This window comes from Manihot esculenta, chromosome 17 (assembly GCF_001659605.2).
Source record: "Manihot esculenta cultivar AM560-2 chromosome 17, M.esculenta_v8, whole genome shotgun sequence".
In the NCBI taxonomy this organism is placed as follows: Eukaryota; Viridiplantae; Streptophyta; class Magnoliopsida; order Malpighiales; family Euphorbiaceae; genus Manihot; species Manihot esculenta.
The window spans coordinates 34536931-34560173 of NC_035177.2; the positions used below are offsets into that span (position 1 = coordinate 34536931).

General features: G+C 36.0%; 1 protein-coding gene and 1 pseudogene across 1 annotated transcript; both read right to left on the reverse strand.

The window, feature by feature from the left end:
* Window positions 1-2024: 2024 nt before the first annotated feature.
* On the reverse strand, window positions 2025-2918 carry LOC110607427 (metalloendoproteinase 3-MMP). The gene has a single exon (XM_021746528.1). The coding sequence runs from the start codon at window positions 2916-2918 to the stop codon at window positions 2025-2027; it is 894 nt and encodes a 297-aa protein (XP_021602220.1).
* Window positions 2919-9245: 6327 nt separating this feature from the next.
* On the reverse strand, window positions 9246-10320 carry LOC110607425 (annotated as a pseudogene).
* Between the last annotated feature and the right edge of the window lie 12923 nt (window positions 10321-23243).

Consider the following 23243-nt stretch of genomic DNA (forward strand, 5'->3'; position numbering starts at 1 on the left):
CGGACCATCCTTAATATCCTGGAAAACAAAAAAACAGAACACGGTTAGTAAATCCTCAGCAGAAGCTGAGTACAGAAGCATGGCCCTCACGGTGTGCGAGCTAAAGTGGATAACTTACCTGATGAAAGAGTTTCATGCCGATCTGCATCTCCCTATTCCTCTTCACTGTGACAACCAAGCAGCCCAACACATCGCGGCCAACCCAGTTTTCCACGAACGAACGAAACATCTGGATATCGACTGCCACATCGTCCGCGAGCAACTCTCCAGAGGTTTCATATCTACGGTGCACGTACCTTCACGGCAACAAATCGCGGATCTCTTCACAAAACCCTTAGGAGCGGCGCAATTTCAAACCCTTCTGTCCAAGATGGGTTTCCCCAAAATTAGGGCAACTCCATCTTGAGGGGGGCGTGAAGAGATATTATATACTCCCAAAGCTAAACGACGTCGCAGGAGGGAAGCAAAAACAAGTCAGTGCACCGCCAAAACGATGCCGCAGAGGAGAAGCAAAACGACGCAGCATTTATAGATTCAAAACAGCACCGTTTCCTGTGGATGTAATTTTGTTCCAAGGGAACCCAGAATATTCTAGAAAAATTCAGAGAAGGAGTTAGTTAGAATTCAGTTTTCCAAATGTGTATATATATGCATGAGAATTAACAAATCAAATATGTGAAAATACTCTATTTTTCAATCCAATTTTAGCTATTCTTCTCATAGATATCTAGGACAAAAAATATATTATTAAGATATATGTTGTAATTTATGAAGGAGCAAATTTATATATAATTTTTCTTTTATATTAAATTATCTCAATTTAATAAAAATCATTATAAATAAATAAATTAATAAACAATCAAATATATTAATATCACAAACATATTAAAATACTTTTCCACAAAATATAAAATAGCAAAATAAAATAACCCTTTAATAATAACTTAAATTTTAATAAAAATAAAATAATTTTAATTCAGTTATGATGTGGTACAAACAAAAAATCATATGGTGGCTAATAATTAAATAGAATTAGAATCCTAATTTTTCACTTGAGCAACATGAAAACTTTTAATATAATAATATAAAATTCTTTTAATTACTATTGGTATACATGCGCCTTAATTTATTTAAATTATAGTAATTATAATAATTGAATTAAATTGGGAGTATATATGACTATATTATTATATTAATAATAATTCTTAAGAAGTTTTCTGCTATATACTTTAGTTTAAAGAAGAAAAAAAAATTAATTCTAATAATTAATGAAACAATTAAAAGTATATGTGCATGGTTATATACAAACTTTAAAAATTTTATTAATATAACTATTAATTTTAATGCTTTCGAAATTTTAAATTAATTTGATTATTTTATATTAAAATTAATTATTTGATACGGTTATTTTATATTTGAAACATGTTTCATGTTTATAATTAATATTACTATTATAGGCTATAAAAAATAAATTTCTATTGAAATTACATTTACAATAAAAGAAAGAAAAAAAATAAATTTTCATTACATTTGCATTTATTAAAAATAAAATTATAAATTATATCCACTTTCATATAAATATTCAAATTATAAGTTGATAATATTATTTAAAATACCATTAGAGTCATATGCTTTAAAAAGTCAGTTAATCCTGTATTAGGTACGCTTTTTAGATTTATGAAATTATTGTTGTTTAATATTTAATATTTGAATATTAAATGAAATTTATATTTATAATTTATATTATATTTATATTTACGATAATTTCAATATTATTAATCAACATATATAATGTTATATTCTTGATGTTGGATCTACGTCAAATTGTAGTGCAAATTTTAAAAATTTATATTTAAGAACTTGTTTGGCCGAAGGGAATTGCCTCGATTCATGGAAAATTATGATGCATGGAACAAACGTACTCCAATCGTAATATATATAAATAAATTATGCCACAAATATTTTATTTCCAATCATTTATTTCATGCAACTCGTACATGTGTTTGCGTGTGATTAATTAGGGTTTAAGGGTATAGAGTTTGTATGCCTCCAATATCATCTGGACTAAGAACCCTTTTAATAACCCCAGATCCAATTGTAGGATACATAACAGCATTGGGATCCTGGCTATGTGCAAGACCCAAAAGGTGACCAATTTCATGAACAGCAATAGACTGTACGTCCACTTGGTTACCAGCAGGATTAGTGGTCCAATTTTCACTAGCATCATAATGTGACCTTCCATCTCTTGGATAGAAAGAATGAGCCCACACCTTGCCAGGTCCATCAAAAGGATGGCCATCCCCATGAGCACCAGTGTAAAATCCAATATGAAGATCTTGTATTTCACCAGCAGCTGCTTCGTGGAAATGGAACTTGGATACAATCTGCCAACTTTGAAAAGCTCCTGAAAAAGCAGCCCTCACATCTTGAGAATTTGGGACGTTGGGGAGGAACAAGTAAGTGAGGCTAAACTTGTTCCATTTTGGCATACGTGCTGGAAATGCATAATGGGGACCAATATTAGAGTTTATAGACTGATTTAAGGATGTAATATCGGTGACATCAGGTACTCCACATCGTGGAATCATCATCTTCTGTATAGTTTCGAAGTTGAGAATTCCAGTAATATTGAGATGGAAAAAATTTTGATATCTTTTAAGTGCAGACTCCAATTGATCATCAAAATTATTGTTTAAATTACGAGTGGAACAAGGGTTTAGATAGTATCCAAATCCAACAAGGAATTTTTTCACTTCATCAAGCCCAACAACAGTTTGGCCCTTGTGGATTTCCTTTAGATTTTGAAGGAATTTGAAAGCTTGCTTCTGGGGTTTGTAGGTTTTAGATTGAGACATGGAGGATTGGATTGAAAAAAGAAGGAAGACTATCAGAAGATAAGAATATTTACAAGCCATTTTTAGTTGTTTTAGTTGGATGGGTTAAGTTAAAATTAAGCATCTATGTATAACAAGCTGAAGAGAATAACATTGGCACTTGCACAAGATTCATTTGATTTAATGAATTTAAATACAACCTTATCGTACAAATTTTAATAATTATTTTAATGTATGGCATGCCACGTTTTTATTATATTTGATAATCAATTTATAAAATAAAATATATGAGGATTATATTTTTCAAATTTCATCACTTCTACTTTATTCCAATGAATTTTATATTTAGGTAGAAAAAGGAGTCATTAAATGAGTTAATATGCCAAGACAAGATTCTTATATTGGCTCAGTTTCCAAATTTTCAATTTTCTTGGGGACAAGAAAGTTTTAAGATTGATATTCTTATATTTTATAAGAAAGGATATAAGAACTAAAATGGAATTTAGTAGACGGCTCTAGAGTTGTATTAGTGAAGAATTCTAAAAGAATATAATTTGATTCTGATGTAAATAACTATAGCTGATTGTTGAGTAGCTAACGTAGCTGCTTACTATAAATGTTAGTTACATATACTACAATTATAATTAGAAATTACCTTTCATATATTTTTAAATATTTAATAAAAATATTTATTTATTTTTAATATTTATTTAATAAAGATAAAATTAATAAAACTATACTAATATATAAAAGAAATTATAATGTGATTATAATTGTAAAATTTTTATTACATTTAAGCAATATTTCTAAATATTCATAGTTAATATTTTTGTCATTATTGAATAATGACTATAACTACTGAAATCGGTACATATTATAGTTTTTGTTTTAAAAAAAAAAAGCAACTGATTCCATAACCTAAAATATGAGAAATATCGAAAATTAATATGTAGATATTTATTTTATAAATAAGTACAATGTTTATTATATAAATAAGTATACCGAACTGACTTGTCTCAGAAATTTATATAGAAAATAATTTGTCTATAAACTACTCAAATGATTTTGTAAATGATTATTTAACTTGAAATCAATAAATCATTTTATATAGGGATTTCTATGTTTACTTATTTTATAAGTGATAAATGGGATGAACTGAATATAGTAGAAATTGTACGAAAATGTTTATATGATTGTTAGGATTTATCGCTCTAGAATAATCAGAGAATCTTCCACTTGTTATTTGCTGGCATTGATCATGAAATTCCTGCGTAAGGTAAAATGAAATTAATAAATTAAATTTGAAATTCATTCAATAGGTTAATGGCTATTACAAGAGAACGAATATGATTTAACACAGCAGTCGTAGTTTATACATTAATTGTTAAATCAGGATATTAGTGATGAAAGGATATTAGTTACATTGAGGAACCATACACTGAAAAGTTAAATTAAACTATATTGACATTCTAAATATTTAAATAGTCTTAACATACCATTAGATGATATTTTTACCTTCAAATTAATTAATTAGTTAATTATACTCGTCACAAATATATTTAGAATTTAATGGATCACATGCATAAGGCTATTTCCAACGCTACGCCAAATTTCATTTTGGCGTTGGAGATGGCCCTCCAATACAGCGCTAAAATCAAATGGGATTTTGGCGCTGCGCTACAGTGTCACGCCAAATATGGCGTAGCAGCGCCATTTTTTTTTTCTTTTTTTTTAAAATTTATAATATAATTCAAAATTTATATCTTTTTCTATTTTTTTAAATTTATAATATAATTTAAAACTTATATATATTTTCAATTAAGTTTAATTTTTTTTCACTCTCATAATTTATTATATTTTTAATTTATTTTATATTTTTATAATTATTAAAATTTAATTTAAATTAATATATTCACAATTATAAATAATATTTATAATAAATTAATTTATTAATGTATGTTTATAGTTAATGTTTAAGTAATGTTTTTTTATAATTATTATTTAACTAATATATTTTTATAATTAATATATGGAAAATTACTTTTTAGTCCCTGAGGTTTAACGTAATTAACACTTCTGTCCCTCTATTTTGGCGACCCAACACTTAAGTCCCTCACTTTCTCTTCCATCCAAATTCGTAGTCCTTCCGTCCAAAATGGCCGTTTGGTCAAAGAGTCTAAGGTGAGAGGTGAAATTTTTTTATCAAAAATACCCTTAATGAACTTAATAAAACCCCTCTGAACGTAAAATCCCTCTATCCTTCTTCTCCCTTATGTCTTCTCTCTTCTTTTCGGCCATTGTTGATTCTCCATTTTTCTCTCTTTTCCATCTTTATTTTCACTCATATCTTTCTACTCTCTCGTATATTTCTTTTCTCTCATATCTTCTCTATTTCCTTTCAGCCATTGTTGATTTTCCTTTTTTTTTTCCTTTCAGCCATTGTTGATTTTCCTTTTTTTTTTTTTCTCATTTTCATCTTTCTTCTCCAAAGCCTCTATGACCCACAGAGCTCAATTTTAGTCCCCAACTTGGCCATCAAAACCTTCCAAAATCATCAGAATTCACAAACCCTACAAAAACCTCCATTTCCTCTATGTACCAATCAACCATTCTCTGTCTACTCCACTAGTTTCTTCCTTTTCTTTCCCTCTTATTCCCAAATTCCCTCATAATCTACTCCCCTTTCACCCCGTACAAGATGCTACTGAGGAGCATATCCTCGAAGACATCGAGAATTCCATGAGAAATCATGCAAATCTTGAAAATTTGATCAAACTGGAATTACTCAGTAGCCACAATCACCAAATTATATGTCCAGAATCGTCTAAAAGAGTTTTTATAGAAGATCCTCCCTGGATTTTTGCCCTTTTTTTCAAGGGACTGTATAAGATAGCTAATCGAGAATTGAAGGTAGAGTTCAAAGATATTGAGAAGAGAAAGTATAATTTACTTGGGCGGCGGCAAATTAGACAAGAGACTGAGGCGTGGGAGAGAATGACGGAAGAATATAGGAGTTTAGTGAGGGAAATGTGCGAGAGGAAGTTGGCACCAAATTTGCCATATGTCAAGGGACTGTTTTTGGGGTGGTTTGAGCCCTTGAAAGAGGCTATAAAGAAGGAGCAGAATCTACAGAGGTCGAAGAAACAGAAGGCGGCATTTGCTCCCCATATTGAGTTGAAAATGAGAAAAAAAAAGGAGAATCAACAATGGCTGAAAGGAAATAGAGAAGATATGAGAGAAAAGAAATATATGAGAGAGTAGAAAGATATGAGTGAAAATAAAGATGGAAAAGAGAGAAAAATGGAGAATCAACAATGGCTGAAAAGAAGAGAGAAGATATGAGGGAGAAGAAGGGTAGAGGGATTTTACGTTGAGAGGGGTTTTATTAAGTTCATTAAGGGTATTTTTGGTAAAAAATTTCATCTCTCACCTTAGACTCTTTGACCAAACGGCCATTTTGGACGAAATGACTACGAATTTGGATGGAAGAGAAAGTGAGAGACTTAAGTGTTGGGGCGCCAAAATAGAGGGACAGAAGTGTTAATTACGTTAAACCTCAGAGACTAAAAAGTAATTTTTTCTTAATATATTTTTATTTGTTTATTTATAAAATAATTAAATATTTGAATATTGAATGAAAATATAAAATATATAAGTATTTAGAGTGAATATATAAAATTATATGAATTTTTTGAGTGAAATATATAAATAAAGTTAAAATAAAATAAATAATATAATATTAAAGAGAGAGAAAAATATAAATAGAATATTCTTTTTGGTGTTAAAAATAGTGCAAAGGTTGGAGATAAAATTGCACTATTTTGGTACAAAGCACTAAAATAGTGCATAGGGTTGGAGATGACCTAATGAATAGTATGAAAAAAAGAAAAATAGAAGTCAAATCAAATAAGACTTAATTGTATAGAGATTTTATGACATTAGGATAAAATTATAATTTGGAATGATTACGATTTTGGCATAATTAATTAATTAAAGACTTAATTGAATTTGTCTAAGATTAATATGACTGATTATTAAAATTTTGGACTATAATTATAAGTTATTTATTTAATTAGTTAAATAAATAAATAAATATTATTATACTAAATCATAAGGATTTAGTATAAAAAGCTCTATTTTAAGAGATGTAGTAACACTTTAGTGAGCCGTTAAAATTTACAGAAAAATTGAGAGCTAACAATCAAAACTTTTTATCCTTCTCAACTTTTAGAATTGTTTTAAAGTTTTTCGATTGGTATTTTATATGGATATCATTAGAGACCGTATATTTAGACGATTTGTGATTTGCAATAATCTAATCAAGACGAATGATCTCACATTTTTGTTACGAAAAAATAAAAAAATATTTATTTTCTCTGCACTTTATTGTTTTATTTGTTTAAACGCGATTTTTATTGGTGAAAATTTTTTTATTTTTCCTGTTTTTACGCTGGATTTAATCTGATTAAAACCCAACAATAAAGGCCATGATAGCATAACTTGTAATTCATTCAAGAATCATACAAAAATAGTATCTGGTATCTCTCGACATATTCTTGATCTTGGTGTTAACTTTTTTATCATTAATCGGGTAGATACTTATTTTGTGAACATGATGATAGATAATTCACAATAAGAAAACAAGATCACAAGAAGATGAATCTAGGAAATGGCTGTCATTCTAAGTAAGCAAATAACCACTTTCAGGTGTATTTATTTATTTTGTTTGGTTTTTTTGGTTGCTTTTCCTTATGAGGTTTATTAGTGAGAATCTGAGATCCGGGAAAGATAGTGCAAGTTGCAAATCAGTGCATGTAGTTGTTGTTGTTGTTGGTGCGTTCGTGATGCAGATCTGAGTGAGCGAGTCTTTTATGGGTTGGTTTGACATTTCTAGGGACGCTCGTGGTGCCACGAGTTTGGTACCTGGTCCCTCAAGGCTTCTACAAGAATGAGAAGGCTAGGAGCACTATCTCTCCCCTTGCTATGCTCTGGTTAACTCCTTTCTGTTTCTTCTTTTGGTGGCTTGAAGTTCCTGTGTTGATGGCTGTGCATGCAATCTATGGGAGCTATTAAGTTAAAAGGATATATTTCGGGTTTAATGTTTCTCCTCTGATGGTTTTGAGTTTGGCTGGTGATTTCTGGTGTAGATCGCTCGCCATTTTCATGGTCTCTAGGTGGTTCTCGTATATTGGCACCGTCGCTTCTAGTAACCAAGGATGATTTAAAGCTGCCAGATCTTCCTTTCGAGTTGGATTTGATTCTGTTAGCTAGGGTTTTCTTGTTTTGGGCTAGGGTTATTTCTATGGGCTTGGAGTTGTATTTTAATGCTTTTTGTTGTAAGGCTTCAGGCCCCTTTTTGTGTATTTTGCACTCTTTTTAATGAAAGATTATCTTTGGTAAAAATAAAAAACTATATTATATTATCCATTAATTATACAAACAACGCTAGATACTTCATTTAAATACTCTCTTCAATTTCTACAAGAAGAATAAACTACATATTACTAATGCGGGTAGAGTCTATTAAAAGGAGCTAAATATTTATTAAGTAAGATTTTGAGTTTAAACCTTATGGAGGAAAAAAAAAAACCCACCAAAATATATCCCTCCATTTAAATTTAACAACAATTTGCACTACTATATTTTAGAGTTTAGATAACGATATCTTAGCAGTAATTATGAAATTTTTATCTCAATACTATTAAACAATAGTTTGATAGCAAGTTAAAATTGTTATAAATAAATTCACTTTTTTATTGAATATAATAATATACTTTAATAATGTAACATCCCTTACCCTATTAACGTGTAGACAGAGTAAGAACGGTCACAAACTATACATTTTTAGATATATCAAAACTAAACAATTTCATTTATCTGTAATTATCAAGTTATTAGGTAGTTCAAGTAAATTTCATAGATTGACCTACTAAATTATAGTTTTAACTTTTAGAAATCCTTTTCACTTAAGTAAGCTTGACGGATTTTAACAAACACCTGAAACAAGCACGTTGAAAAACCATAAGCACCTCCCCCAAGTGACTCATTTCCGACTCGCTAATTACACTGTCTACTTTATTTCTGGATATATTCATTTTTTTATTTGAGTTTTCTATGATTCAGTTATTAACAGTTTAAAGTTATACTAGCAGCTCTCCTAAGTCGCCCGGAGTAAGTTAGCACCCCTCTAATGCCACTTACTCTAACAGTGAAATAGTCTAACCCGTATCTAGTGATGTCACTACTTTAATTATGGGTTTGAGAATGTTATAAATAAAATATTTCTTTTTTGTCTAATAAAATTAGAATTTTAATAAATAAAATAAATAAATAAATTATTACCTTATATTTAGTAATGGAGCCATAGTTCTCAAACTGTTACTATTAACTTATGGCTACATTAAAATATATAATATAAAAACTGTGTTTTTTTATTTCATGGATAAGCTACATAATAGTGAATATTTCTCTCATAACATAAATCTCCCAGGCTAAGGTACCATATAACATCTACGACATATATAGTCGTTATCACTTAATATTTTGAAAAACAATAAACATGCAACATATGCAGTGCGATTAATTAGAGTAGAGAACTTGTATGCCTTGAATATCATCTTGAGTGAGATCCCTTTTGATAGTTCCAGGACTAATCCCTGAGTGCATAACAGCATTTGGATCTTGACTATGAGCAAGGCCAAGAAGGTGACCTATTTCATGCAGAGCCACAGATTCCAAGTCCATGTGGTTCATGTCAGGATTTGTACTCCAACTCTCATCTGCATCATAATGAGACCTTCCATCTTCTGGAAAAAATGAATGAGCCAACACCATTCCAGGCCCATCAAAAGGCTACCCATCTCCATGATCACCACTGTAAAATCCAATCACTATGTTTGCTTCTTCTTCAGTGGATGCTTCTGTAAATTTGAACTTGGATGCACCTTCCCAACTTTGAAAAGCATTTGCAAAAGCTGACCTGAGGTCTTGATCATCAGGGACACTGGAGCTGAATGTGTAGGTGAGTTCAAACTTAGACCATCTCTGCATACTAGGTGGGAAATTATAAAGAGACTGGTTAACAGATGCGAGATTGGCGATATTGTCAGGAACTCCACACCGTGGGATCATCATTTTCTTCAAAGTATTTGAGTCCGGACTTCCAGTAATCTTGAGGTGATAATATTTTTGATATGTTTTGAGTGCAGACTCCAAATGATTATCAAAATCATCGGTTAGAATACTATCACTTGGATTCGTGTAAAATCCGAATCTTTTGAGGTATTTTTTGACTTTATTGAGTCCGGTAACGGTTTGACCCTTGTGGACTTCCTCCAAATTTTGAAGGAATTGCAGATTTTGCTCCTCAGATTTCAAGATTCTTGATTGAAACATAGAGGGTTGGATTGTTAGAAAGAGGAAAGATACAAAAAGATAGGAGAATGAGAATTTAGGAGCCATTGGAGGGAAGGGTAACCTTTCTTTCTTAGCTTGGTGATTGAAGTTATAATTTTCTATCTAACTTATAGACAAAATTGGGGGATAGAAGGGTCATTTCCCCACTTGCATGTAGTTTAAAGTCACCTTAAGTCTTAAGTCTTAAGTCTTAAGTCTTTAGTCTTAAGTCAATGATTGCTCTGTTAAGAATCTTTACTTACATATATAGAGAGGATTGCATAATTTATTAATTTAGGCTAATTTCACAATAAAAAAACCCAACATGTACATAAATTTATGTTTTAATCCAAACATTTTAATTTTTAATTTATTATTTCAATTTTTTTTATTTGCATGCAATTTTAGCTAAATTTTAAAATTAATATCTAAAATTTGATATTTGAAATTTAAATTTTATATGCGTAATATACCATAAGGAGTATCAGTTTATTACAAACAACAAATCATATGTACAAACAATTAAATTTCATACATTGATTTTAAAATTTAGCTAAAATGGCATCCAGGTTGGAATAATAAATCTAAAATTAAAACTTTTGAATTAAAATAACAAAACACCTAAAGCATGAGGTATTATTGTCCAATTGGCCTTTAATTTATACACATAATTTATAAGAAATTAACACTACAATTATTTTCTATGGCACTATTGTGTAATTTCTTTCATGCTCATGCTAAAGTTTGAAAGCTGTAATTTTTATGGAGTAAATAAGGAACCATACAAATGAATTATAGAGATATCTTTAATTAATTTATTTCAAATTTTTTAAAATTTGGTAGAGTAATTTATTTCAATTTTTTTTTATATATAGGTAAACTAATTTTTATTTTATTTTTAATTATATAATTTTATATTTTATATTTTCAAAATAATATTATAAAATTCTTAATTAGTTATATTAAAGATATTGTTAAAAATATTTCAAAGATATAATTTTAAATAATATAATTTGAAGTGTTAACAAATAATTTTAATAGCAGCTGGTATAATATTTTAAATTAATTAATATTTTTTAAATAAAAATTCAAATTATTATTTAATTCAAACAATGTAATATTAATAATTATTTTATTATTAATAAAAATTAATATTCTTATTTTATATTAAAGATTAATATAATTAGAAAGTTAATGGAAAAGAATTGACTTTAATTAAATTAACCATTATTTTTTATGAAAAAATTAAGTGCAATAAATTATTAAACGGAGAAAATATTTAATTAATTTATAAAAATTAACTTATAATAAATACCAGGTGTTTATAACAACTAATTGCACACTAAAAAATATAACAATTTAGCGACCAAAAAGATTTGGTCGCTAATTAGCAACTAATTTGTGACCATCTGGCAACGATGTTAATGAGAGGCTTTGATTGTATAAAAAATAAATCAGCAACCATTTTTTTATCGCTATTTAGTTGGTATATATCAACAAAATACAATCTCGTCACTAATTATGGCAGGAAATAATTGCATAAAATATCAGTGACCAATCTAGCGACAAACATGCAAATACACAAATTTAGCAACTATATTATGAGAAAGCAACTACACATCGGCAACGGCACAGCGACCAATATATGGTCACTAAATATTTTTTTATGCTAAATATATTATGCACAAATTTAATAATCAAAAGTTTATTATCATGACTTAGCAAACACTTAGCCACTATTATTCAACCATTTGAATAGAATGATAATTTAAATTTTGCGACCAATTAGCGAGGAGTAAATGGTCGCTAAATTTTGCAACCAAAAAGTGATAAAATAACGACTACATATTTAATTATTTTTAATAAAAAAATTAATTAATTAGTTTTAGCTAAAAAATTAATTAATTAATTTTTAATTGAAAATTAATGCATTTCTAAAATAAAAAATCCTAATAGTTTTTAAAAAATATATTTTAATTAAGTTGTAAACTAATTTTTTTTATGAATGTATATCTTTATCAATATATCTATATCTAATTAAGTTTTAATTATTAATTCCACCCGATTTAATCATTAATATATATTATATTAAATTAATTTAACAAAAAACACAATTTTACATTCAAGCCCTAATTCTATAATCCATCTTTCTCCCTTACTCTCAATCAACACCTCCCTTCCCTTACTCACTTTCTTAAATTTGAAACTTTTATTTTATTTTTTATTTTTTATTTTGCAGATGTGTTGAAAGAGTTTTCTTCCAAAAACATGTGTGAAAATAGAAAAGCTCCAGGGTTTTGCTGTCCATCGAAATCTACTTAGGCTCTCTAAGTTTTACACTACTGAGAATGAAAGGCTTCTTGTTTGGTTATGCAAAATGGAAGTGTAGCGTCTCCATTAAGAGGTCAGTACTCATATTTTAGCTAATGTTCTAAATTATATCTTTTAGCCAATTTTCTAAATTTTCTGTTTGGTTACGTTCTAAACTATTTATTTGGATTTTATGATTCCCATTTCATTACTAATCATTTGGTTATGTTCTAAACTATCTATTCTGTTTGGTTATGTTCTAAATTTTCTGTTTGCCCACTTTAGTACTAATCATCCTACTATAGCTGCCATGATTTGTAACTTTTAGAAACAAACATTTTAATAAAAAATTTTATGAGTTAAACTATAATCTTACCTTTTAAATTTACTTTAAACTTAGTTTGGAACAGAGTTTAAGCTCATTAGTCCATGATGCACATGGTAAGCTAAAAAAATGTTAATTTTCAATTTTTAGGTAACTGAATCAACTACCATGATTAAACATTTTACAAGAATCAAATATTAGCATAAATGATGAGTTATGCAAAGTTAGTTCATAAGACGAGCTTTTTGCCAATCTTCTTTTCCACAACAATAAGAAATTTGATGAAGCCAAAACGTGCTACTCTGTTGAACTAAGCATAGAGCTGCACCTAAAAGCTCCAATATTTTGAGTAGAGATGGTCTGCAGAATAATTGTAACGACCCGAGAATCGGACCTCTACCGACGCTAGGGTTCAGATCGACTTAAGGTCGCTGGAGTTCGTAGCAAGCCTACTATACATCCTGTTATACCTGATAACATCCCTACATGATCACACGATATGACAAAAACTTAAACATTTCATGAACCAAGGCTCGACCTGTGCATGTATCAAAACTGAAAATATAAAACTCATACTAGAGCTCTCATCAAATGCTCCAGTATGGTCAACAAAACATGCCTCAAATTCAGTTCAAACATAACCCATAATTTAAAACTTTTACATAAGGATCATGCAAACAGGGATTACAAAGACAAACACTAGGGTAAAGCACAATTCTAAAACCATAAAACAATGCATGTCCACATCTACACTATTACAATAGGGTCTACTAGCAACTCAGCCGACTTTCTTGAGCTAATTTTATTCCTGCAAACCTGGGGTTAGGCGAAAGGGATAAGCTACAAGAGCCTAGTGAGCAAAACATAAAAACAGTTCAATAAACATATGATCGTATGGAATGCATCACAACACAAACAATTCATATCAAGATGGATCTGTCACCAGTAATCCTCTACAAATTTCAATAATGTCCAGCCCACGACAGGTGCTCCTCAAGACTTTCTCTTAAACATAACATAACATAACATAATATATCCATAATTCTAGGGACGCAGAATGGGCCTCGACCTGAACTTTCTCTTACATATTGCCAGGGGCGTAGAATAGGCCTCGACCTGGACTTTCTCTTACATATTGCCAGGGGCGTAGAATGGGTTTCGACCTGAACTTCCGTATCCATTATGACATACTCAAGGGCTAGTGGGTTATCCAATATCCATCCACAACAACAACTAAAATATGCAATGCATCATATTTGTGAATTCTAATGCAAACAATCTAATTACATATACATGACATTCGTAATGCATGAGCATGCTTAAAAAGTTTGATTTCTTTAAAATAATAGATCAGTTCAGTCCTACTCACCTCTGGTTGACGCTCGCCTAAAACTGACGCAGTTATCTCACTGTAGGCCTCTACGGTCTTTCAAGTTCGATCATACACAGATGGACTCAAATGAGGGACCAAACATAACTTTTACAAAACTCTAAAAAACTCCCCAAGAACCTCTAAAAACATATCAGAATATATATAGAAAACAAACAGAAAAATGCTGGGCAGGGGACTTTCGGCGGCCAAAGTCCTTCACAGATCCGAAAGTCTGAATTTTCGGGAGTAGGTTCGGCGGCCTAAAGCCTGTCACAGATCTGAAAGCCAAACCTTCGGGGGCAGGTTCGGCGGCCTAAGGCCCCACATAAATTCAAAGGTTGAAACCTTCGGAGGCAGGTTAGGCTGCCAAAAGGCTGCCTGCACAAGTAGGTTCGGCGGTCGAACCTGGATTCTCTAGCAAGGTAGAACCCGATTCTGCCTATACTCATAGCCTCCAAAACACTTCAAAACTCCCAAACTAAAGCCTCACAGCAACCAAACATACTTAATTTACCTAAGAGACTTCATAACTGGCTCTAACCCAACATGCAATAATAGAAACCCAAGAGAAAACATTCATCATGAAACTCAACCCTAAAACTTTAGAATAAAAAAACATGCATCAACAACCCATTAAACCCTCAAAAAACAAGTTGAAAACCTTTCGAAAACATATGAATAGCAAGGGTTTAAACTTACCTCTTGGAGACTCTATGGTGACAGCAACCGAAACTTGGAGAAGAGGGAAAATCAAATCTCGGGAGGTCTCCAAGGTTTAAAACTTTCATATTCGAACTCAAATCTTCAAAACCATAGTTAAAAACTTATGAATTTTCTAAGAAATGCAAAATTCAACAAGAACAGCAAGAACAGGATATGGGCTTACCTCTGCTCGAAGATGGAGAAAAGTTCTCTCGATTTTCGAGCTGAAGGCCCTTTATAGGTGGCTGGAGAAACCACCTTCGGCAGCTGGAGAAACCACCTTCGGAGGCCAAACTTTAAGGTTCGGCATCTGAACCTTTAAAACCTTTTCAAAAGATCCAAAATTCATTTTTATAAAAATCCTATTTTACCCTTCTAAAGATTCCAGCTTCGAGATTCCGGATTTCGATGGAGATTCCATCGGAAAGTGAAAATTCCGACGCCGGAGTTTAGCTAGGTATTACAATAACCAATATCAATTCCATGATCTATATCAAAATTAGAAAGGAATTGTAACGACCCGAAATCGGACCGCTACCGGCGCTAAGATCCAGATCGACTTAAGGTCGCCGGGACCCGTAGCAAGCCTAACATACAACCTGTCATACCTGATAAATCCCATACATGATCATACATTTATATAAAAATTTTAAAATTTTTCATTCACCAAGCTTAACCTGTGCATGCATCAAAACCATAACATAAACCCCACACAAGAGCCCTCATCAAATGCTTTAGTGGGACATCATATCTGTAATACCCGGCTAGACTCCGGTATAGGAATTCCTACCGTCCGGTGGAATCTCGGGTGTCGGAGACCTCTAGAAGGGTAAAACCATGTTTGTATAAAATGTTTTAATGTGTTTTATGTTTTAATCAAGAAAGAAATGAGTTTTTGCATGAAAATAATCTTGGAGGAAGACCCAGGTTCGGCCGCCGAACCTCAAGTTCGGCCGCCGAACATGCATGCACTTCGGGAGTGCTTTAGGCCCCCGAAAGCATAAGTGAGGGAAGTCCAGGTTCGGCCGCCGAACCTTATGTTCGGCTGCCAAACATGGCATGCATGCGGAGGCACGTTCGGCTCCCGAATGTGGCCTGACCAGCCACCTATAAAGGGGTCCCTTAGCCGAAAACGGGCGAGCTTTTTCCCCATTTTCGGCCAAGGTGAGCTCTCCGCCGCCCCTCACCGATCTTGAGTTTCTTCCTTCAAATCTTTCACGATTTTCACTAGTTTTCACCTTGTTTTGAAGATTTTTTAGCAAAAGGACAAGTTTTGAGCTTGGAGACCCAAGGAGCTAAAATCTCTCCCAACTCCAAGTTAGATCGCCTCTACTCTCGATCTTCAAGAGGTAAGAGTCGATCTCTAGCTTATGTTGTGTTTTAAATAAGTTTTATACAAGTTTATGAAGTAGAAATGCATGTTTAGGTTGTTTTGAGTTTATGGGTTTAATGTGTGTTTATGAGCAATGTGGGTATGTTGATGTGTTATAGTTGGGGTTTAGGCTTGTTTGAGACCCCTATGAACTTGTATGCTTGATTGTGAATGATTGGGAGTGTTGTAGAATAGGTTTGTGCATGTTTGAAAGGTTTGGGAGGCGTTTGTGCATGTGGAAGCTGAGTTTCTGCCACTTTGGAGAAACTCAGGTTCGGCCGCCGAAGGAACTTTCGGCCGCCGAACCCGCTTGTGGAGGCAGCCTTCGGCTGCTGAAGCCTGCCCCCGAAAGAGGACTTTCGTCTCTGGAGGGCAGTTTCGAGCGCCGAAAGTGCCGCCGAACATGCATGAGTGTCGTCTCTGTCTGGGAGTTTCGGCCGCCGAAGGTGCTGCCGAACCTGCCTGACTTTCGGCTCTGGAGGGACTTTCGGCCGCCGAACCTGCCGCCGAAAGTGCCCTGTCCAGCCCTCCTTTGCATGTTTTTCTATGATTTTTTCATAGTGTTCTAGGGGGTTTTTGGGGAGTAGTTTAGAGTTATGTTCATGTATGTTTGGTCCCTCATTTGAGCCCACCTGTGTAGGTTCGGACCCGAGGAACCGAGGACCCCAGCAGTGAGTCAGCTGCTCCAGTGTCTGGTCAGAGCTAGCCAGAGGTGAGTGGAATAACCTTTTATGTTTTAAAAGTAAATAATGAATATTTCAGCATGATTCACGCATCATGGATACCATGTGATATATTAGGGTGCTTGCATTAGTATTCACGAATATGTTGCATTGCATTCTTATGTTGTTGTTGTGGATGAATGTTGAATGATCCATAGTCCTCGACCGATGACGTAATGATATGATATGTACGGTATGGAATGAAAGACCAGTGGGACCCATTCTACGTTCGCTGGCACTATGTAAGAGAAAGACCAGGACCCATTCTACGTTCTGGCACTTTGGAATGTTATGTTATGCTATGTAAGGGAAAGACCAGAACCCATTCTACGTTCTGGCACTATTGGATATGTAGAGGACTATTGGTGACAAGTTCATCCTTGATGTGATATGGTTGTGATGTGATGCATTCCATGAAAGCATGAAATGTTAATATAATGTTTTTATTATTCTGCTCACTGGGCTCTAGTAGCTCACCCCTCTCCCTAATCCCCCAGGTTTGCAGGTACGGGCTAGGCAAAGAAGTCGAGATGAAAGAAGTCATGTGTATGTAATAGGTAGAATGTGGACATGATAAATTGTAAAATGATATATTGTTATGTCATGTAAATGTTGATTTTGAGTTTGAGGTTTAGAAGATGTGCTTGACCGAGTTTGTATAGAATTCCCTTTTGTAAACATGATCTATGTTTTATAATGTTATCTTCCACCAAGCTTGTGTATGATGAGATGCCCCATTGGAGCATTTGATGAGAGCTCCAGTGTGGGGTTTATGTTTATGTATATGTTTATGGGCATGCACAGGTTGAGCTTGGTAAAAGAAAAGTTCAAAAATTTTATATATGCTGTTGATCATGTATGGGATAATCAGGTTTACAGGATGCAGGTCAGGCTTGCTACGGGTCCCGGCGGTCTTATGCCGATCTGGATCCTAGCGCCGGTAGCGGTCCGATTTTCGGGTCGTTAAAGAATGGTATCAGAGTCCTAGGTTCATATGGTCGGACCTAGAGTGTCGGGCTCATAGATGTTATAGAAGGTCAAGCACAATAGGAATGATCATGTCCACTAGGATAGGATGTGGAGTCATGTCTTGTTTGATGATGTGAAATGCCATGATTATATGCATGAGCATTAATGCTATGATATGAATGATATGTATGTGATGCAGGTTCATGTGTTCCCACATGAACCATATGATGCTAATGTTTGTGTGATGTGTACTGTTTTTCAGAAAACAGGATGAGAAAAACTCGTCGATCTGCATGATTGACTGTAGTACCACCTGAGGATGAGGGCACAAGCGCCCGTCCTCCTGCATTGCCTAGGGCAATGTCATGTAGATCAAGCAGAGAAAGAGTGTCAAGGGACCCTAGAAGGTCTTTTGATGCTAGCAGAAGGGGGACAGATAGAGGAGGAAGTTCTTCAGATGTGAGGGAGGTTATGGAAGAGGATCAGAGGAGGGATGGGAATCTGGATGTCAGTATGTCGGAAGAAGGGACAGGGGAGTCACAGGGAGACGCTCAGGCCTCGGGGTATGGTTTTCCACCCCATTATCCACCCTTCCCACAGGGTTCAGGGTATCCAATGGGAGGCACATCGGATTACTCCAGCTTTAACCCCTACCCTACCTACATGCCTTATCCACCTTTCTATCCACCTTACCCACAGTACCCAGCTTATCCACCCTCACCCTTCTATCCTAACCCAGCAAACCCCACCTCGGGGAATGCTGCACCCCCACCTCCACCACCTACAGAACCAGCAGCCCCAGTTACTCAACCTTCTAGACCTAGCTCAGCCGGTGGGAGCAAAGTGAAGATGACAGATTACCTTAAGCTGGATGCTCCCAAATACAAGTCCGGGGATGATCCCTTTGAGTACCTGAGGATAGTGAAGACGATAACTGATGAACTAGGGACAGATGACAGTAGGGCCATCCAGATGGCAGGGTTCACTTTAAAGTGCAAAAAGGCACGGGAATGGTTCAAGTGTTATGTGGACCCAAGACTAGACGGCATGACATGGGAGGAATTTGCAAATGAGTTTGCTGGATGGGCTTTTCCAGAGAGTTCCAGAGAACTGAAGATGATTGAGTTTGAACAGCTGAGGCAGACAGAACACATGAGTATAGAGGAGTACACGGATAAATTCTTGGAGCTATTGCCTTTTTCAGGGCAAGCTCTAGATACAGATTCGAAGAAAGCCAAAAGATATGTTATGAAACTGCATTCTAGGTACTCCTCTTTGATTCAGTCAGTTGAGAGGGAAAGTTTCCACACTGTGGTGGATATGGCTCGAAGGATGGAGGCGAGTGCTATAGTTGAGGGGTCAGTGAAGCAGTCAGTGACCCAGTCTTCAGGAGTTAAGACCCCAGGCAGAGGAGGGCCATGTCCCTCTTCTCAGAGCTCAGGTAGCAAGAGGTGGAGTAACACCACCAAGAAGCCGAAAAAGAATAAGTTCTGGAGTAAGTTGAAATCTGGTCTGGGATTAGGTAGTGGCTCGAGCTCAGGCTCAGATGGTACATAATGCCTAAGGTGTGGGAGGCCACACAAAGGAGTGTGTCGGGCTGGGACTAATGCATGTTTCAGATGTGGACAGGAGGGACACATGGCTCGGGAGTGTCCTAGAGCACCTTTTATGGGCCAGCCCCAGCAGACAGCTTCTGGTAGTGTGGCACAGCCAACGGCTCCAGCCACAACTCAGGGCAGTGGCAGAGGTAGAGGGAGAGGGGCAGCCTCTTCTTCTGGTTCCCGAGGTGAAGGTCCATCAGCTCCAGCCAGGATCTTCACCATGACACAACAGGAGGCTAACACATCCAACACCGTGGTGTCAGGTAATCTCATCATTGGGTGTTCTAATGTGTATGCATTAATGGACCCGGGTGCATCTCATTCTTTTATTGCTCCGAGAGCCGTTGAGAGGTTGGGTCTGATGGTCTCTGGGTTAGAGTGTCCCCTATGGGTCAGTGGACCCAAGTATGACCCGTCAGTGGCAGAGTCCGTCTGCCAGTACAGTCCAGTTTTTGTTGAGGGAAGATGCCTCTCCGCCGACCTTGTGGTTCTAGATTTGACAGACTTTGACGTCATTCTAGGGATGGATTGGCTATCTACCCATGGTGCTACCTTGGATTGCAGAGACAAGGTAGTCAGGTTCAGAGATCAGAACGGGTTAGAGGTCATCTTTAGAGGAGACAAGAGGGGTACACCTAGAGGCCTGATATCAGCTCTTCAGGCTCGTAGGTTGCTTAGGAAGGGATGTCAGGGGTATTTGGCTCATGTGAGAGAGCTAGATAGTCAGGTCAGGGAGCCAGCCTCGATGCCAGTTGTCAGAGAATTTCAGGATGTCTTCCCAGACGAGCTGCCAGGTTTACCACCTGCTAGGGAGATAGAGTTCGAGATAGAATTGATGCCTGGAACTAGACCGATCTCTATTCCTCCCTACAGGATGGCACCAGCAGAATTGAAGGAGCTTAAGGAGCAGTTGCAAGATCTGGTAGATAAGGGCTTCATCCGACCGAGTACCTCACCTTGGGGTGCCCCAGTGCTTTTTGTGAAAAAGAAGGATGGATCCCTTAGACTTTGTATCGACTACAGGCAGTTGAATAAAGTCACTACTAAGAACAGGTACCCTCTGCCAAGGATCGATGATCTATTCAACCAGCTAGCAGGAGCGGGTTGTTTTTCCAAAATAGATCTGAGGTCCGGGTACCATCAGCTGAGGATTAGAGAAGAGGATGTGCCAAAGACAGCTTTTAGGACCAGATATGGGCATTTTGAGTTCCTTATAATGCCGTTCGGGTTAACCAACGCCCCTGCAGCATTCATGGATCTCATGAATAGAGTGTTTAGCCAATACCTGGATCACTTTGTTATTGTCTTCATAGATGATATCTTATTGTATTCCAGGAATGCAGAGGAGCATGCCCATCATCTGAGGTTGGTTCTGCAGACCTTGAGGGAACATGGCATGTATGCCAAGTTCTCTAAGTGTGAGTTCTGGCTGAGGAGCATTTCATTCTTGGGGCATGTAGTGTCAGAAAATGGAATAGAGGTGGACCCCAAGAAGATAGAAGCTGTGGCTAACTGGCCTAGAACCACTTCAGTGACAGAGATTAGAAGTTTCTTGGGTTTGGCAGGTTACTACAGGAGGTTCGTTCAGGACTTCTCAAAGATTGCAGCTCCTCTGACCAGATTGACCAGGAAGAACCAGAGGTTCGTGTCGACTGACCAGTGCGAAGAGAGTTTTGAAGAGCTTAAGAAGAGGTTGACTTCAGCACCAGTGTTAGCCCTGCCATCTAGCAATGAAGACTTCTCAGTGTATTGTGATGCGTCCCGTGTGGGACTGGGTTGTGTGTTAATGCAGAATGAAAGGGTAATTGCTTATGCTTCTAGATAGCTGAAGAAGCATGAGTTGAATTACCCCACACATGACCTGGAGATGGCAGCAGTAATCTTTGCACTCAAGATGTGGAGGCACTACCTCTATGGGGTTGAATATGAGATCTTCACAGATCATAAGAGTCTGCAGTACATCCTGAGTCAAAGAGATTTGAACTTGAGACAGAGAAGATAGGTAGAACTGCTGAGTGATTATGATTGCAAGATTCAGTACCATCCGGGTAAGGCAAATGTTGTGGTAGACGCCCTAAGCCGGAAATCACTAGGCAGTCTATCCCACGTCACGGCGGAGAGGAGACTAGTGGTGAAGGAGTTTTACAAGCTCATTGATGAAGGTCTACAGTTGGAGTTGTCTGGTACAGGTGCTTTGATTGCCCAGATGAGAGTGGCGCCCGTGTTTTTGGAGCAGGTGGCTCAGAAACAGTATGAGGACCCAGAGTTAGTAAAGATTGCCAGGACTGTTCAGTCAGGCAAAGATAGTGAGTTCAGATTCGACAGTAAGGGGATCCTCCGCTATGGGAGCAGACTATGTGTACCAGATGACATAGAGCTAAAGGGAGACATTATGAGAGAGGCTCATAATGCAAGATACAGCGTTCACCCCGGAGCTACCAAAATGTATCAAGATTTGAAGAAGGTCTATTGGTGGCCAGCTATGAAGAGAGAAGTGGCATAGTTCGTGTCAGCCTGCGAAGTGTGTTAGAGGGTGAAGCTGGAACATCAGAAGCCGGCTGGAATGCTTAACCCACTACCTATTCCAGAGTGGAAATGGGAGAACATAGCTATGGACTTCGTAGTGGGGTTACCGGCGGCGTCCAACAGATTGGATTCCATATGGGTGATTGTGGACAGACTCACCAAATCTGCTCACTTCATCCCTGTCAGGAGTGGCTATTCTGTGGACAAGTTGGCGCAGGTGTACGTTGATGAGATCGTCAGGCTGCATGGGGTTCCTGTTTCAATAGTGTCCGACAGAGGACCCCAGTTCACCTTCAGATTTTGGCGAAGTCTGCAGAATGCCATGGGTACCAGGTTAGATTTTAGCACCACTTTCCATCCACAGACGGACGGAAAATCAGAAAGGACCATCCAGACAATAGAGGATATGCTCAGAATGTGTGTGTTGGACTTTGGCGGTTCTTGGAGGCAACATCTACCTTTGGTGGAGTTCGCCTACAATAACAGCCATCATGCTAGCATCGGGATGGCTCCATATGAAGCTTTGTATGGGAGGAAGTGCAGATCACCTGTTTGCTGGGAAGAAGTTGGAGAAAAGGCCTTGGCAGGGCCTGAGCTAGTAGAGATCACCAGTAGGGTGGTACCCATAATTAGAGAAAGGATCAAGACTGCTGCAAGCAGACAGAAGAGTTATGCAGACATCCGCAGAAGGCAAGTAGAGTTTCAGGAGGGGGATCTGGTATTGCTCAAGGTGTCTCCTATGAAAGGAGTGGTTCGCTTCGGGAAGAAAGGTAAACTAGCCCCACGATACATCGGGCCCTTTGAAATCTTGCAAAAGATTAGGAATGTATCGTACAAGCTGGATTTACCTGCTTCAATGGAAAGGATCCATCTGGTTTTCCATGTTTCCATGTTGAGAAAGTTTGTGTCAGATCCGGGCAAGGTTCTTAGTGAGCCTAACGTGGAGATCCAAGAAGATCTCACTTATGTTGAGCAGCCAGTACGGATCATAGACACCCAGATCAGGAAGCTGAGAAACAAGGAAATCCCAATGGTGAAAGTCCTGTGGAACCACCACAATTTAGAAGAATGCACTTGGGAGACACGGGAGTCCATGCTCCAGCAGTACCCTT

What these genes read in the sequence shown, in the direction of transcription:
- LOC110607427 (XM_021746528.1), bottom strand. Translation starts at nt 2,918, where the DNA reads ATGGCTTGTAAATATTCTTATCTTCTGATAGTCTTCCTTCTTTTTTCA.